Source organism: Camelus dromedarius, chromosome 10 (assembly GCF_036321535.1).
Source record: "Camelus dromedarius isolate mCamDro1 chromosome 10, mCamDro1.pat, whole genome shotgun sequence".
Taxonomy (NCBI): domain Eukaryota; kingdom Metazoa; phylum Chordata; class Mammalia; order Artiodactyla; family Camelidae; genus Camelus; species Camelus dromedarius.
The window spans coordinates 2965854-2984291 of NC_087445.1; the positions used below are offsets into that span (position 1 = coordinate 2965854).

General features: G+C 38.5%; 1 protein-coding gene across 6 annotated transcripts in view; it reads left to right on the top strand.

The window, feature by feature from the left end:
- FANCC (FA complementation group C) overlaps nucleotides 1-18438 on the top strand; it is a 182042-nt gene that overhangs the window by 61140 nt on the left and 102464 nt on the right. For all 6 annotated transcript variants that reach the window (XM_064490110.1, XM_031447204.2, XM_031447206.2 and 3 more), the window contains 3 exons: nucleotides 719-961; nucleotides 2612-2696; nucleotides 8452-8546. In XM_064490110.1, the coding sequence (XP_064346180.1) occupies nucleotides 797-961; nucleotides 2612-2696; nucleotides 8452-8546 (345 nt within the window). In that variant the 5' untranslated portion in view covers nucleotides 719-796. The remainder of the gene's footprint in view (nucleotides 1-718; nucleotides 962-2611; nucleotides 2697-8451; nucleotides 8547-18438) is intronic.

An 18438-nucleotide genomic window follows, 5' to 3' on the forward strand; every position in this document is an offset into this window, starting at 1 on the left:
CACTTTAGATGTGGCAAATCAAGTTTATGAGTTTTTATTTTCTGTCACTTAGGACTAGTTATACCTTCTAAATAATTGGAGTTTATCACATTTTTACTAAAATATGATTTCTTCTTGTGAATGGAGTTCAAGTGTATACACTAGTCTTTAATTAAATTAAGCAGATTGTTCAAATCAGTGCATATGGAATGGATTATTTTATTTTTTTCTAAAAAGAGAAACTGGGAAGAAAATTCTTTAGACAGTAATGCATAAAGTTTTTTTTTTTTTACACCTAAATGAGAAGCCAGAAATGCATATAAAACATAAGAACTTCAAAAACATTTCTTAGACACAGACTGTTGTTAAATGCCCATGGATGTTTTTGATTTCCCATTACATTAAAATACTCAAATGAACTTCATATTCAGAATATTTAAAAATAGCTCAGTCATAAAAAGAAGGTATAAAGTATTATCAGCTGTGCTTTTTGTACATAATTAGCATATGCCTTTAGAGGTATAATGACTTTTGGTGTAATATTACTCACGATAAAAAGTTCCAATGGTAAAAATCAGGGATACAGATGGGCGACTCATTTTAAAAGATTTAAAAGATGACGTCACAGAAGGCATGCTGTTTTGGTCCCTTGTAATCTTCCTTTCATTCATCAGTGGTTGTAAAGGCCCTGGTAAAGGATCCTTTTTTAAATGTTTCATTTTTTCCTTCTTTCTTACAGATTTGATGTGTGTTCACTGTTCCTTCAGTGCTTGGCAGACCGCTGTGAAAGGTACATCACCTTTTCCCGTTTTCTGAGATGGCTCAAGATTCAGTAGGCCTTTCTTCTGATTATCAGTTTTGGATCCAGAAGCTTTCTGTATGGAAACAGGCCTCCACTTTGGAAACCCAGCAAGACACCTGCCTTTACCTGCCTCAGTTCCAGGAGTTCCTGAGGCAGATGTATGAAGCCTTGAAAGAGATGGTATGTAGTGGACCAAAATAATGGAGTTATTCTGTGACATCAGGAACTCTTCACCAGATTTTATCCAGTCTGAATTCAGTCAGAGACTTGTAGTATTGCCCTAACGTATTGAAGGATTAGACAGAAAAATAACCTGTAAATAATGGAGACAAGATGTGGTTTCCTACTTTCTGATTTATTATGACTTAAGTCTTTTCTTTCTTGACTAGTTATGTTGTCATATGAGACTTCCTGACCAATGAGGTTGTTTTTAAATAATCAAGACTTTGACACTTGTCAAGCAATAATTGGGATTCTTTTAAAGGCCTTTGCATCTCTTAACTGTTGAAGAGTTTGCTGCAATGCTTACCTTTTTTTCCAACCCTGTTCTAAAGTGAGCTCTACTAAGAGATGATAAATACTAAGATCTCTTCTTATGTATATTTTAAGTGGACTTTTCTTGTGCATATTAAGATTCTGAGTATCTTCACTATTGTTATATGTTATTGTGTTCAAAATTTGATATATTTTCATTTTGATGTAAGATTTCTTATTTTTACTGCAGCAGATATTTTTATGAAATAACACGGTTTCATATTATGAAAATATTATTTGTTTATACTTATTTTCTCATTTCAAAATGAAAAGCAAAATTGTCATTTAATGTAGGCATTCTTGTGTTATACTTTTCTTTCCTTAATCAAAGAACAGGTAGGAAATTTGAAGAATAATTCATGATGATGATAAGGAGTTCACTTGTCTTTAGAAACTAGAAAGAAAGATACAGTCTGAATGAACAACCAGTGCTAAGTTAAAATTCTTTTTTTGTAACTTAACCTTAAAGCGAGAGAGTCCAGAGAGTCCGGGACTGGCCTTGATGTTGAAACAACTATGAGGAATTTATTGCTTGAGCAGTAGGAAGTGCTTATCATTTCAGTTTATATGTGCATTATCTCAGTTAGGTCTTCCTTGCAACTTTCTTGAAAGGTTAAAGAAGTGGGGAAAGGGCCGGTTGTACAGCAGCATGTGCACTGTTAATTTTAAGCTGTTTTCTGTTTGGTTCATCTTTTTTTGGTCTTCGGTTTAGGTTGTTACAGACTGAGTATGATGTCATTTAACATATAGTAATCAGAATAGTAATAAACAGATAGCTATCTGTGTGCTTTGGCTGCTTTTATTTCTTTTTACAAGTTCCAGAGTTCTTGCCTTCTAAACCTACTTTGAGATAGCTGCACTGGAGCTGACCTAGGAACCTCTCTTATTATGTTAGATTAAAAAAACCAGGATGCAGATATGGAGTTATATAGATATTAACCACCCATAATGTTTTTTCACTATTATGCAGTCTTTGTTATTTTTGAATAAAGTGGCCTTTCTTGATTGTTAAGTATCAGTAAAATAAAATTAATTTTGCAGCAAAATTGATTTTACTGAAACTTGCTGTCCTTCTTAGTTTTGGTGACCTGGTTTAAGGATGAAATAAGGTGATTGCTTGTTAAACTTTGTTAGAATTACTTACCTGAAGATCTTCTCTGATCTTTTTCTCCCCTACTTTTCTAAAATACATACTAAACAAGAAGCATTTGAGCACCCTCAGCCTGTAGTGTCAGTTCAGTCTTGCTGAGTTGAATAGTGTCCTTTTACTGACCGAAACGTAATTTTCTTTTACAGGATTCAAATACAGTCATTGAAAGATTCCCCACAATTGGGCAACTGTTGGCGAAAACTTGTCGGAATCCTTTTATCTTAGCATATGGTAAGAATCCAAAGCGTGGCCTCTCAGAATACAAATTTCTAATGATAATGTTCATCTTTGCATTGTTTAACAAAATACAGAGCTTTTGATTATAAACCTTTCTCTTATTTTTCATGAAACAAGTTATATCAAATGTATTCTTCGTTCCATTACAAAGATGACATCCTTTATTGTTGTTCATATGTTTGTGTATGTGTATATAGATACACACATATACACACACAAACACACACACATGCAGCTATATAGGAGAATAGAACTCCTTGAATTAGAGGGTAAAAATTCCCAGATGATGGTTGCAACCTTGTTTTTAATTCAGTGTGAAGTGGTTATAATAAGTAATTTCATTGTTTTATAATTTCATAGCAACTCACATACTATTTTTTGTGTGTAAAATTCTTCATTGTCTGAATCCTGCTATGGCTCTGCGAGTCTTTAGGGGTGACATTTTGGTTTTACCCAAGGTTAAGCAAAATCTGGGGACACTTTGAGGGAGGTGTCCCTTCGCTGACCTCCTGTTTACCTGTCTAGCCTCGTTTCCTGTTTAATCTTCCACAACTAACCCGTGTGCATTATAGTCAGGTTAAATTACCAACAGTGCCTAAGGGCACATGATGTCTGGGCCTGTGACGTGTGATTCCTTTTGCCTGGAACTGTGTTCCTGTCTCCTGTCCTCAAACCTTGCTAGGGCTAAGTTAGGAACCTTCCTTAGGGTCTCCATAGCTGCCAGCATCTCTCTTGATTATAACCCTCACTACACTGGTTTGTAATTGTTAGTTTGCCTGTGTGGTGCCTTGGAAGGCTCAGTGTCTCTCAAGAGCAGTAATTGTGACTGTAGTTCCGTTTGTTGTCCTAGGGTGGAGCAGGCATATCTGAAGGTGCATGGTCGAGTTTTATTGCCTTGATTTGACTATATTGTTAACTAATGAAATATTTACTTTTCATACTTTTTAAAGTCAAAGATTAATGATGGTAGAGTCAAAAATAAAATGAATGTTCCTCTTTGATGTTTTAGAGAATTGTACAATTTCTCTTTCCTAGCCTGTTGTAAGTCCTTATAAGGAGCTTGGACTAGCGGGGGAAGGGACTACATCCACATTTGGTCCCATGAGCATGCATGTGTGGGTGCGTTGCATGTGCTCAGACTCACTCACTCTGCCCCCATCCTTATCTGTGCCTTTTCCTCTTCACTTATGCCTCATGCTTCCTTTCCCCCTTGAGTTGACCCTTCCTCCCCTACCCACTTAGCTTCTTCAAGTTCTTGATCTAAAATGGTAAAGCCAACACGGTGTTTGCCTACCAGGACCACACTTACCTGCTTTAAATTTATGTATTTCAGCTAGGCCAGTGCTTTTCAATACCCATTTGACCAGAAATACATTTTCTGTACATCTATATATATGCATGCATACACATATGCACACACACACAGTCCATGAAAAAATTCTTCCTTTTATTATGTGCATTTCATATCCACTCTGCCACTTTGTTAATGGTCTTTATGACCCCAAACTGACTTTACAGTCCACTGATGGGTCATGACCAAAAGTGTGAAAAACATTGACCTAGGCCAGTGGTATTGATGGCAGGTGAAAAGAAAAGAAACTGTTGAATTCCCTCCATTTAAAGGCACTGCTCATTGTTAGATACTTCATGGGTTGAATAACCACTTTTTAGAAAAAAGAAATACAGTGCCCTTTAAGTGTACCTGGTGGATGTAAGACACATCCCTAATTTAGAAATGTTAAGCTGTGGGAAAGTTTGGGTGGTAGAACCGGAGAAGTGGAAGGAGAGGCTTTGCTTGCTTTGTGCTGGGCAATGCTCCCTGTGGACTGCATAGTGCGTCTGAGTTCCTGATAGTCTTGCAGGGTAATAATTATGGGTTAGAGTAAACATATCACTTTTTTCAGAATACAAAACTAGTAAAATCCAGGATCCTGTTCCTCTAAAGCCCACATTGTTGTAATGATCTGCCCCTGTGGATCACATCACTGTGGCTGAAGTGTTCCAGTCCCAGCTTTACCACCAGCCAGTTTCATGTGAATGTATATATTCACTGCACAGATATTCACTATTTTTTTTTTTTCTGTATGCCAAGCCCTAGGAAAACATGAGTCACAATTTCTGCCCTCTCAGAGCTTCTGGTCAGGGAGAAGAGAGATCCTGACAGATCGGCCAGACTCAGGGTGATGGTTAGCGTCGTGGAGCTTTGGACACGGAGCTGAGGGAAGGAGAGTTTCACAGGGAAGGTTTTTCTGGGGCTGACACTTGGAGGACAGTAGATGAGATGGGATTATCTTTCTTTTTTCATTGAAGTATAGTTGATTTACAGTGTTGTGTTGGTTTCTGGTATACAGCAAAGTGATTCAGATAGGTATATTCTTTTTCAGATTCTTTTCCATTATAGTTTATTACAGGATATTGAATATAGTTCCCTGTGCTATAAAGTAGGACCTTGCTGTTTATCTATTTTATGTATAGTAATTCGTATCTGCTAATCCCAAACTCCTAATTTATCCCTTTCCTTTCCCCTTTGGTAAGCATACGTTTGTTTTGTATGTCTGTGAGTCTTTCTATTTTGTAAATAAGTTCACTTGTATCATTTTTTTTTAGATTACACATATAAGTGATATATGATATTTGTCTTCCTCTTTCTGACTTACTTCATTTAGTATAATAATTTCTGGGTCCATCCATGTTGCTGCAAATGGCATTATTTTATTCTTTTTATGGCTGAGTAATATTCCATTATATATATATGTGTGTGTATATATATATATATATATCCATTACACACACACACACACACGCACACCACATTTTCTTTATTCATCTGTTGATGGGCATTGGGTTGTTTCCATGTCTTGGCTGTTGTAAATAGTGCTGCTGTGAACATTGGGGTGCAGGTATCTTTCCGAATTAGAGTTTTCTCTGGGTCTATGCCCAGGAACGAGATTGCTGGGTCATATGGTAACTCTATTTTTAGTTTTTTAAGGAATCTCTACATTGTTTTCCATAGTGGCTGCACCAATTTACATTCAAGGTGGAATTTTCTAAGGCAAACCACTGAACTCACTGAGTCTGATTCTTTGTTAAAATGAGAGGCTGAACTGATTTATCCCTATAGCCTTAAACTTGTATCTCTGTGACCTTTCGTTAGCACCTAATCTCCATTACTTTGGCCCCTTCTGACAACCAGAAACAAATTGTCCTTCCCTTTCTGTTTAAATGCTTGTGTTACCTTTTGAACTGCCCATTAAACGGGTTTCCTGTTTGAGGTATTCCTTTGGTTTTGAGCTCGTAGAGAAGATTGACAGACACAGAACTCCATGAGTAATCAGATCTTGCCTGTGTTGCCACTGTAGTTTCACTAGTTGGGCACTTTTTTCCAGGAAAGGATCTTTTCTCAAGGTTTTATTATATCAAAATTACTTTTTAAATACAGTAAAAGTAGGCAATGTCCATCAAGGAAAGAAGTAAGTCTTCCTTAACATTAAGTGAGGATAGGGTCAGAAATCAGGATAATAAGGAAGGAGGAAGGAGGAAGGATTTGGAAATTAAAAGACACTACAAAGAAAAGAGGAAAAACAGATAATAATAGAAAGGGAGAAAACACCTTTTATTCAGTACTGTTCTCTGTGTAAAATTACTGCCTGCGTCTCCTTGGAATTCTCGCTGGTGGGTTCTTGCTCTGCCCTCATGATTAACATATTATAGCTATAACCTCTTCTCCTCATGCTGTCCATTACTGTGTAACAATTTGCCCCAAACTTTGGCAGCTTAAAACAATAAATATTGTCTAAAAAAATGTTGCCTTCACACTTTTAAACTGTAGAATTACTATAGCTTTCATTTGGAATTCTAGTTCAAGATATCAAAAAAAATATTAGGTGGCAAATGTATGTTGGTATATTCCTCCCCCACTCCCTTCCCCCCATTTTCAGGATCCCAGTTTACACTAAGATCTGCTGTCAGTAACTGCCTCCATGATGAATCCCAGGCAGTTTTCTATCCCCCAGTGCTCCAGTCCTGATGTCTGGGCTTCCCGGGAGGACTCTGGCAGACGCTGTCCCCCGAAGACAGTGCTGGTGGCCCTCATGAGTAACAGGTGATGGCTTGCATCTTTAAATCCCTGAAGCAAAGTAAGCTCATTAGCAGCACATTTCAGTGCATTGACTCTGGGCAAAGAAAGCCACCTCCTAAAGGCTGGGCAAAAGTTTCTCTGGCTCTTCTTTTTCTTTTAGAGAGAAAAGTGAAAAATAATACACTTGTTGAACTACATGTGTATAATCACTCAACACCTGGGGAAAACTCCCATCTTTTGGATTCTTTTAGAGTTACACTCCATAAACTGACATTTTCTTTATTGGGGAGTGTCTGATTTTGGGAAATGCTCCTCATCAGGTTGTATTCTCTTTAACACGGGAAGCTGCTTGTGAAAGCATGTCATTGGATGTGTTTGTCGCGCTTGTGACATGTAGGTAGCTATAATTTCTTCTGATATTTAAAACATAGGAAGTACAAGAGTCACATTTTTAATTGGTGGTATTGGTTCAACCTGAAGAAGCCTAGGATCTTCAGAGATTAAGTTACGTGATTCTTGCAGTGAACTGATTTCAGGCAAGCCAGTGATGTTTTTTTAAGTTCATAAACCTCAGAATAACTCCTGATAAAGTTTGTTCAGAAATGTTAGCTATTAGGAGAGCATAAACTTATGGATGTTTGTGGTGGGGGGAATGGGCTTAAAATTACTGTCAGAGTCCTTTGGTGTGTGCTTGAAGATGCAGAGGTAGCTTATTGTAGTTTGTATTTTCCTTATTTCTTGTTAGTGAAGCCCTTAGAAATGCTATGCTTATGAAATTGCAGAAGATAAAGTAAAAGACATCAGGTGGTTCTGCAGGGGAGGGACTGCAGGTGCTGGGTTTCCTCAGCCTCACCCCGATGGCCTTGTGGTAACGTCCATGGGTGCTTGGCTCTGGTTCAGGTGTTGATATCTTCAGTTGTTAGGCCTCAGTTTGGCTTCTCAGTTGTGTTATAGAGTCTCCATCTTGGATAGACTTAGTTACCAAAGGAGGAAAAAGAAAATGGCTTTCCCAGGTGCTCTAGGCAAATAGAAGATTTCAAAGGCTAGCATAACATAACATAACAATATCACGTATTTAGTAAAGTTTTACATTGTAGAGTAAAGAATTAGGAGCATGTAAAAGGCTTCTATTTTCTCCAAACCATTTGGTACTAAAAAGAATACGTTTTAAAATCTTTTTTGTTAAATTTATTTGTAACAAGTTGAGGGTATCTTAGACAATTAGGTAATAAAAAGATTAAATCAGAAATAATGACTACTGCCTATAGCAGTGATGTTGCCTTAAAAAGGTTGAAATTACTGATGGTTTGAATAAGAAAGAACTGATCTTGAGAAAAGCCAGTTTTTGTTTGTGTTTTTGTTTTTGTTTTGTTTTGTTTTTTTTAAGTTCTTTCTGTAATTTTCGGTTGGCTTTAAAAATTGCTGCTGTGACAGAAAGAGCATTGACCACACAAAGGCTTTGCGTAAATGATCCTGAACCCACAAGAAGGAAAAAGCCCCACACAATTCGTTTTGCACGTGGTCCTGGATGCTGCTTCTGTGAACTTAATAGTTTGTGATTTTTCTAAAATATAATAAGTATATTTCCTTTAAGTATAATGTTTACAGATTTTTATACTGATTATCCTTTCTACTGATAAAACCTACTGATTTTAGCTTTCATTTTTTCAGATGAAAGCCAAAAAATTCTGATATGGTGCTTGTGTTGTCTGATTAACAAAGATCCACAGAATTCTGGAGAATCACAACTTAACTCCTGGACACGGGTAAGAGTAAATCTTACTGCTTCGAGTTAAATTGGTTGTTTAAAGGTGCTGCTTTGACAGTCCAGAAACTTTTTCAAACACATCCTTTGCTGTTATATTCCCTTGCTGGGTGTAAAGTTGTTCAAGAGATTTTATTTTTGTTCGATTGTGAATTCCGTAAGACATAGATCCTCAGGGTGAGCTTTCCCCTGCCTGCAAGAACTAATACTGAGTGGATTTAGAAACGAATGTACTCTCTTTCCTTCTAGCAATCGCCATCCTTTAAAAAATTATTTCTCCCTACCAATCTAGTTTAAATACTTATATAATTCATCTCCAAGTGCTTCTCTCCCTCTCTCAGAATCTGTGCTGAAAATTCAGAAGTGCCCTGGGAGCAGCAGTTTTTATTTCGTGTCCTAAAGTTTGTACCCTGGCCAGTGTGCTCAGACTAGCATCTGGTGCCCGTTGGCTCCTGTTGCAAACACCATCAAATCAGTTACCCCCCTGTGCTAGTCCGGATAGCTTAGGACTTCCTGAATTCTCCTGTCTGTTTCTGCTTCCTCTTGAAGGGCGGGCACACGTTGGAGACTGTTGTAGGGCTGGGTGGTGGCTGCCCTCACCACCAGCAAGTGGGCTCTTCTCTTCTCCGACGCTCCACTGTCATGCTGCAGTAACCCCAAGGACTCGCTGATGCCTGTCCGACTCCACTTAGTATGCACACGGTTCAGATTAGCTGCTTGGTGTGAGGAACTCACCCACCCAGATTCATGCGTGTGGTTTTTTTCTATCAATCTGACTGGAATATCATTCACTGCTTTTTACATTTCCTTTGTTTTACACAAAATTGCTGACGGAGATGACAAAGACAGTATTTGTATTTTTCTGTTTTAAAAGAAGAATTGAAGGGACAATACAAGTGAAAAGGATTGAGGGAAGGAAAGAATGCAACATGTAATTGGAAGGAAAGTTAATGTAAAGACTGGAGAAAGGAACTGATACATAGGATTAGGGAAGGAAAGGTATGAAAAACAAGGCTGTAGAAATAGAACAACATATTTAGTTTTAAAGTTTTTAAATTGTTGCTTTTGTTGAGTTTTTGCTATTTCAATGATTATTTAGGATTTTTTTTTTTATTGACCAGCTCATTAGGTCCTGAAATAGGTCATCTAACAAAGTGTTTTTAGAGTAATTAGGTTAACTTTCTTCATTTAACTCATGACTATATTAGCATAGTTTTCAGTTTCTAGCCTTGCAGTTTATTGTGTGGATTTCTCTTTTTTTGATACCATGTTCATATAATAGATAGGTACTAATTAAGTATAGCACAGAGAGGTAAAGCTAAACACTTAATTCCTACCTTCAGGGAATTTACAGACTGGTACCCAGGTCATTCTAGGGCAGTATGATTGGGTTATTGGTTGAGCTGTGTACAGGGGTGATGGTGAACAGACAAGGGACACTTCTTCAGTCTTGGGGGTTTGGAGACATTTCCTAGGGGAGATGATATAGCACCTTTGAAGTTTTGAAGGATGACTAGGAGAGCAAGGATGGAGTTTTAGGAAGGATATTCCTGTCGGCAGAAAGCACGTGCAAAGAGTGGTGGTGAGGAAGCAAATGCTGTGTTCACGGAACTGCGGGTGCTTAGACCCACTTGAGCTTGGGATGCTGTAGGATTGATGATGAAGTGTAAAGCCTTATGTATGATTATAAGAAGTTTTTATTTTATCTTGAAGGCTATGGGGAAACCACCGACGTATTTTAATTAGAGAAGTCATATGGCCAGGTGTGAGTTTTAGAAACTTAACAGCTAAAGGAAGTTGATCTAGAAGGGGCCAAGGATAGCACTTTGGAAACTTGTAGTGATAAAGGTGAGAAATCATGAAGGCCTGAATGAAGTGGAGAAGAGGGGTCAGATTTATGATATTAACATGGTAAAAATCCCAAAGATGTAATGACAGATTAAACACAGATGTAGTTAGGTGTAGGTGAATTTAAACATAGTGTTTCCAGGAAAGCGAGCTGGTTTGCACAGAGGGTTGGTAGTCTCAGGGTATGGGAACAGTGGAGCCCGTGGGTGAGGGTGGATCACCCAGGGAGAGTACCTAGTGAGAGGAGGGGAAAGGGTCTGGGGACAACCGTGGAAGACACTGGCACTTACGGAGTGAGCGGAAGAAAAAGCTACAGTGTAGACTAAAATGGAAGAGCCAAAGAAGTAGAAGGAAAAAGGCAGCAGTGTTTCAAGAAGGAATGAGTGGTCATTCATATCTAATACTGTAGTGCAGCACTGTCCAATAGTAACAAAATCCATTCTGCATAGATAATTTTCGATTTTCCAGTAGCTGCTTTAAGAACTGTAAAAAGAAATAGGTGAAACAACTATTAATAATTTATTTAACCCAGTATATCCAAAATACTATTATTTCAATGTATAACAATGTAAAAATTATTAATGAGATTACTTTATAATCTCTTTTTCATACTAAGTCATTGTGAACCAGTATATATGTTACGCTTAGTTCAGTTGCTAAATTGTCATCGGAACTGTTTGAGCTGTTTCATAAAATACACAGTTGAAAAGTAGGTTCACATACCCAAATTGTTTTAAAGAAACTTAAAACTGAATCAAGTGTCTGTTTTCAAATTTAAATTTTATTAAAATTTTAAAAATTAAAAATTAATTTTTTCTTCACTGGGCCAACTACATTCGAAAATTCTCAGTACCCAGATGTGGCTAGTGGTCACTGTATTGGACAGGGAATCTGTAGAACATAAAGCAAGATAAGGATTGAAAAATTCTACTTGGATTTAGCCACTAAGGAGGAATGACCTTGGTGAGAACAGGTTTAGTGGCAGGTGGAGGGAAGTAGCCAGTTTGCTATTGACTTAAGGAATGATGATGAGGAAGCAGAGATGATAGACTTTGGTTACTCTTTGAAGAAACTTGGCAGTGAAGGAAGGAGAGAAAGTTGATTGAAACTGAGGAAGTTCTGAATGTGCTTTACTGTGAGAAGACAGTGCTTACTAGCAGAGAGGACTTGAGGACTTAAGAGACTGGGGAAAGTTTCCCTCCTTATTGTACTAGGCAAGCCTGTAATACTAAGTGATTAGAAAGAAGATGTATAGAAATAATGTTAATTATTTAACTTTTAGCTGTCTAAAGCTAAGTACATATACCTATCACATGTCGGTACCTTCATAATCGTATGATGTTGGCCATAAATGCAAGACAGAAGAAGGGTGTTGATTTATGAATCAGTCGTATATGCCTTGGGTATACTTTCTTTTATCTTGAAAGTGAAGTTTTAGAGTGACTTATTACACTTTAAGGATGTATAACTTGTCATCTGGCATCCTTCTGAAAATTATATAGTGAGCTGTATTTTAATAATACTTGTTAGTTTCATTCAGTGAGCATTTATTTGGTGCCTGATATGTGCTAGGCTGTTGTAATTGTGGTAATAAAGTCTTGGGTCATTCTGTGCTCCTGGAGCATCACAAATGTGATTCAAACAGACTGAGTCAAAAACCAAGAATTTCTTCTGTAAATTCTAGAATTCAGCAAAAATCCATGTTAATTATTAAATTTGAAAATGTTAGACTGAGTCAGTGAGTTGTATTTTTAGAACAGAAATGAAATAGGAGTTCTGTTTGATGTTTGCCATATGTTAGCCTTTGTTAATATATGTTGGAAATACATTAATTTTTTTGGAGTTTTAGTGGTAACCTCAAATATACCATCAAATAACCTCAGTGGCTGTTCTTACAGTTTAGAAAATTGTTTGAAGTCACAGGACTCTTTCACATCTTTTTGGAATATTTGATTCTTGAAAAACTTAATTTTACCAGTGAATCCATGGAACAGATACTTTTTGAGCACCTGCTGTTTGCCAGACGCTATGAAAAGTGCCAAGGATACAGCAGTGGATCTGAAGACAGTCTGCTCTCAGAGTGTTTAATCCAAAGGGAAGGTCTTCAGGCCTGCCAAATTTAGGGGCTATCTGTCTTCTTTGGGCAAGACCATACCACTATTATTTTTTATTCTGATGAGAATAAAATGGCAGAATGCCAAGAGTAGAGATCAGTCAAAGGGGTTTTACTCAAGTGAATAAATTTTAAAATGTAGTACTAAGCAATATCCAGTGTTCTCTGGATTGCCTCCAATTCATTCTTTAAAAAAAAAAACTTTTAAATTAGAAAAATCTAACAAACATATTGAAAAGTACATGAAGCATAAATGGCAGGCTAAACAAGTTGTTGCAAATAAGTACCCTTGCGACTAGCACCGGGGTTCAGAAATAGAACAGAACAGAACATTGCCTGGCTCCTAGAAGCTCCCTGTCCCCCAGGTGACCCTTCCTGCTTATATGCCCTTTTGTCTCCCTCTAGCAGTAACTACTAGCCTGACTTTTATTTACATCGCTTTATGGTTTTACCACTTAATTATGCAGTTTGGCCTGTATTTTAACTTGGCATAAATGGAATAATGAAGTATGTATTTGTGATATTGTGATTTATAAGAAGTATGTATTTGGTCAATGTATATTTTTTTTATTTATATTCATTCGGTCTTTGTCTGCAGCTCCTGGCTCAGAGCTCCCTAAGTGTTGAGAGTGATAAAAAGGTAGCTTTGTTATGTTAATGAGGTGGCTTTTGGAAAGCACCTAAGGATGGGAGCTGGATGCCAGAAGAACCTTTGTAACTAGAGGGTTGGAACTTTCAGTCCTATATTCTGGGTTCCTGGGAAGCAAGACAAGGCTTGAGGTTGAATCAGTTGCGATCAGCCAGTGATTTAATCATTCAAAGCTATATAATGAAGCCTCCATTAAAAACCCAAAGGGCAGCCTTTTGACCCCTTTTTAGAGAGCGTCCACATGGGGGAGCTGGAATGTTTCTACATGCCACCTTGTTGAGCCCCAAGCCCTACAAGGGACCTCGCCCTATGCATCTCTTCATCTGACTGTTGATTTATATCTTTTACTGTCCTGTTATAATACATTGGTAATCTGGTGTGTAAATGGGTACTTGAGTTCTGTGAGCCTACTCAAACAAATTAATCAAACACAATGAGGGGTCGTGGGAAGCTGATTTATACCTCGCTGGTCAGACGTACAGGTGATAACCTGGACTTGGGATTGGCATCGTGAGATGGAGGGGATCATTGGAACCTCCAGTTTGTAGCTGATCAGTTGAGGCACAGGTAACAACATGGACTGTCCTCTGAAGTACCAGTCTTAGCTTCTTTCAAGGAAGACATTTCAAATTTTATTGTCAAATGTATTAGTCTTTTCCTTTGTGGTTAATAACTTTGTACCTTATTTGAGAAAATTTACCCCACTTCGGGGGCATGAAGACCTTCCACATCATCTTCTAAAAGTATATTGGTTTGCCTTTCTTTCCCATTTAGGTCTCTGATCTATCTACCTGTAACTGTTTCATTGTAGTCTAAGGTAGAAGTCCATTTTCACTTTGCTTCCACATGGATACCCCATTGTCCCAGCGCCATCATTGAAGTCTTTTCTTCGCTGATCTACAGTGATACCTTTATCAAAAACCAAGTGTCTTTTTATGTGCATGTATGATCCTAAATCTGTCCATTGGTCTTATTGTCTATCTGTGATGCTTAATTTTATGTGTTAACATGAGTAGACCATAGGGTGCCCAGATATTTAGTCAAGTATTATTCTGGTGTTTCTGTGAGGGTGTTTTTGATTGAGGTTATTATATAAATTAGTAGACCGAATAAAGCAGCTTAATGTGTATGGGCTTCATCTAAGCAGTTGAGGGGCTGAATAGAAGAAAAAGGCTGAACCATGAGTGAGAGAATTCCTTCTGCTCGACAGCCTTTGTGCTGGGACATTAGTTTTTTCCCTGCCTTTAGTCTCAAACTGAAACATTGGATCTTTCTGGGTGTTGAGACTGCCGGCCTTCAGACACCATTGGCTCTCCTTGTTTCAGGCCTTCAGGGTTGGACTAGTACTAAATAATCATCTCTCTTGGGTCTCCAGCTTGCTCTCGATCTTGGGATTTGTTGGCCTCTGTAATTATGCAAGCCAATTCCGTATAATCTCTTTATATGTGTGTATGCATAATCTATTCTATTTCTCTGGCGATTCCCGACTAAACACTATCTTTAAACCAGGGCCATACAGTCTTCATTAATGTGGCCCTAAACGTGTCTTACTCTCCAGGAGGCAGTCCTTCTATTTTGTTTTTGTTTTTGTTTTGTATCAGGACAGTCTTGGCTGATAATGGAACAGTGCATTACCATTATATATATAAATTTTAGAATCTGTTTGTCAAGTTCACCCAAGAACAAATAACTTGTTGGGATTTTGCCTGGCCTTGATTACAAGGTGAGACTCTCAGTGGCCACTGTACCCTTAGGGCAGAATTGATTATTGTCAGTTTTGTTAACTGTCAGCAAATTGAACAGTGCCTGGCATAGTAAAATTTTGAATGGGTGAATGAATTATTGATAAGGTCTATAAATTCGTTACTTCAAATGGTTTTCTTGATAATTTTGAAATTTTTTTGCTACATTCATTAGCTTAACCCATTGATTGATTGATTGGAGGGGTAATTAGATTTGTTTATTTATTTGTTTGTTCATATTTAATGGAGGTACTTGGGATTGGACCCAGGACCTTGTGTGTGCTAGGGACACAGTCTGCCACTGAGCTGTAACCTCCCCCTAGCTTATCCTCTTAATGAGGCTGATGAGTAGCTCACAGTGGGAGTTAGTAGTGTCAGCTCTACCATTTCCTAGTTGCTCACTTATGTTGCCTTCATGGTAACATCTTTAGTCTCTGATTTCTTTGCAAGGTTTGTTTTAAGCAATGTGTCCATTTGATGGTGACTTTAGTTAGACAATATAATCAGTACGTCTTACTTGCTGGCCCCACAGGAACTGTAATGCACATCCTGAGAGTGAATGAAAGTCTGAGGGTTCCCTGCATATGGTGGAGCCTCTGCTCTGTCCACATGATGCCATGTGGACAGTGTGTGACACTTACTTGTAGACGGAATGAGGCTTCAGTGTTTATCTATTTACGAACTATTACTAAAAGTTAATTTCTTCTTATATACGAGTTCTAATATTTTTTCCGCATCTCAGTGGATTGTCTTGTGTACAAATTGGAATGCACATCCCCAACTTCAGTAACTACTTGTTTAATCGATAAAATTCACATGCTACCTTGGTACATGCACCTTCTCCCAGCCTTTTCTCAGGCCTTACATCCTGCCGTTTCCCTTTCTCTGTACCCCACACACAATGAAGGCCATTCCAGGCTCTTACTACATCCTAGAATCTACCACACTGGCTCCATTTGCAGCAAACATTTTCAGATTTGTACTTTGCATGTTCCTTTCCTCTGTTTGGGATGGATATCTACCCTGTTTTTTCTAAAAATCTCTTGTTTGAAAGATAATTTCAAAATCCAGCTCATTTGTCACTCTCGTTTCTCTTGTTCTCCCTAAGTAGAGTTGTTCTGTTTGCACATTAGCTGTTATTTCTTAGTCTTCATGTTGAAAGTAATTGCGTTACAGGTATCTTTTACCATGTTCAAGGGCAGGGGCAGCGTCATGGTTATCCTTGTAGCTGAAGCTTATCTGGTTTTGTGTCTACCATATACTGTCAATGCTCAATAAATGTTTGTTGGATACATGATTGTTGTCGAATGACCAATGATATTTTAATTTTTACCAATCTTAATTTTCCCTAGTTTTTAAAATCAACATTCCTCATACCCTGAAGTGTAAACCATGAGTATTCTCTTCAGTGGAAAAGTGTATTTCTTGCTAATAATCAGTAAATTACTGGTCTGAACTATACATCGTTTCCTGACCCAGCTGGCATGGGTCAGTTGTGAGAAGCTGTTCTGTGTTGAATGTGCTGCCTCTCAGCTTCCTAGCCCTGCCAAGGAGTGCACTCAGGACTGCTGCACTGAAGGGTCCCTGGGGGAACTATTGGAAGGGCCTTCCTTTGCACTGGCTCTGTTTCACTCCTCTGAACAGTAGTAGAACTTATCATTTATATAGTTTTTGGGGTTTTTTTTTTTTTTTTTTCAATCTGTTTTGGAGTGTGGTACCTGGGACCTGAACATCTGTCCTTGAATTTGCTTCTCTTTCTTCCTGTCATTTTGTAGACTTCCATCCACTGAAGACACTCTTTACCTTGTGACTTGATTTCTCCATCAGAACGTTTTTCCTGCTTCTCTTTACCTGTGTTATATACTGACCTGTTGATTTTTCTATGCCCTTTGTGCACTTTATTTAATATTAAATATTTTACTTCTATATTTACTTCACTAATTCTTTTTCAGTTTTTATGATACTTTTTTTTTTTCATAAAGAGCCTTCCTGGGATTTTAGTGTTATGTTTTACGTGTCTGTCAATGCTGCATTTAAACAGAGGTGCAGGAGTGAGCATCTCTTGTAGGCAAGGCCTTGAACTGGGTGCTTCTCATAGATGATCTCATGTAAGCCTCACAGCAGCCCTGACAGGGAGGTATTATTGGCCCCATTTTAATGGATGAGAAAATGGAGACAGAGATTAAGTAGCTTGTTCAAACATACATAGCAAATAAATGGTGGTTTGCAGTTCAAATCCAGATCTATGTGACTTTGAAGCTCAGGCCTCTTGGACCATATTATGTTGGTACAAAGGTATGGAATTGAATGGCTCAGGTTTTAGAGAAAAGTTATCACTTCAAACATTTTGTCTGGTAGATATATCAAATATTCTGAGTTTTGGTTATATTGTATAACACTGTATGTTAAACTTTGCTGTCCCTCAGCTTTATAAAGGCTTTTTGCCTCTAAATGCATATGATAGTCTAATCCCAGTATTTAGGCAAAGAAAAATAAATTAAGAGGTACAATTTCCTTTTATTACTTTTCCCCTACTTTTCTCTCTGTTGGAATCTAATAAAGAGTATTTTTGTAGTTTTGCTTTGTTTTTTCCTTTTTTCTTTTATCCTCAGTGGGGGCCGTCTTTGTGCTTTCCCCCTGCCATGCTTCACTGTGCTAGTATCTCCAGGAGAGGAGCTTTTATACACATCTGGTGTCCTGGATTATTTGCATCTAGTGCCCCAGGTTTTGCAGCTGCAGCCCAGGGGACACCCCTGGAGTGCCTTGCTCTAGAGGACCAGGGCAAGGGGCCTGCATTTCTAGGTCCCATAGGAATATAACAATTGGAAAGACAGTTCTTGGCAGTCTTCCACCCCCAGGGCACTGCACAAATGGCGACGGAAACACACCTCCAGTCTTTCTGATAAAGAAGCATATTTGCATGTCTGGGAGCTTTGGCTTGAGGCGCCGGCTTCTGGGCTGACACACTCCTGGAGGCTTTTGGAAATACTTTCAGGAGACGGAGGCTGGTGAAGCAGTCACTACGCTCTCCCTCTGCCTCACTACAGCTTGCCAGTATCTCCCAGAAAGGAGCCTATTTCTTGGTCTAGCACCCTTATTTTGGTAGCTGCTGCCAGGGGACAGCTCTGTATCACCTGGCTCTGGAGGCCATCAGGACTTAGACTTACAGGTCCCACACGACTATAATCAACAGAGAAAGAAGGGTTCTTAAACAACCACTGTCCTCCACTAGCAAGAGGCAGCAGACCCAGGAGATCAGTCTTTCTGTGAACGAGGCCTGTAACCTTATCGTCGTAGCTGCAGCCGGAGGGGCAGGCTTCTAGTTAAACATGCATCTCAAGAATGACTGTTAACCTTTCCAGAGACCTCAGAAGGTGGGCACTACCTTCAAGCCAACTGGTTCCCTGATTTTTACAGCTGCCACACAGGGGAACACTCCTTGATCACCTGGCTGTGGTGGCCGTGGGGGCTTGTATTCCTGGGTCTCACAGACTTTTACAGTTGGACATTTCCAGGTCGCCTTGTCTAGAGACCATCAGGG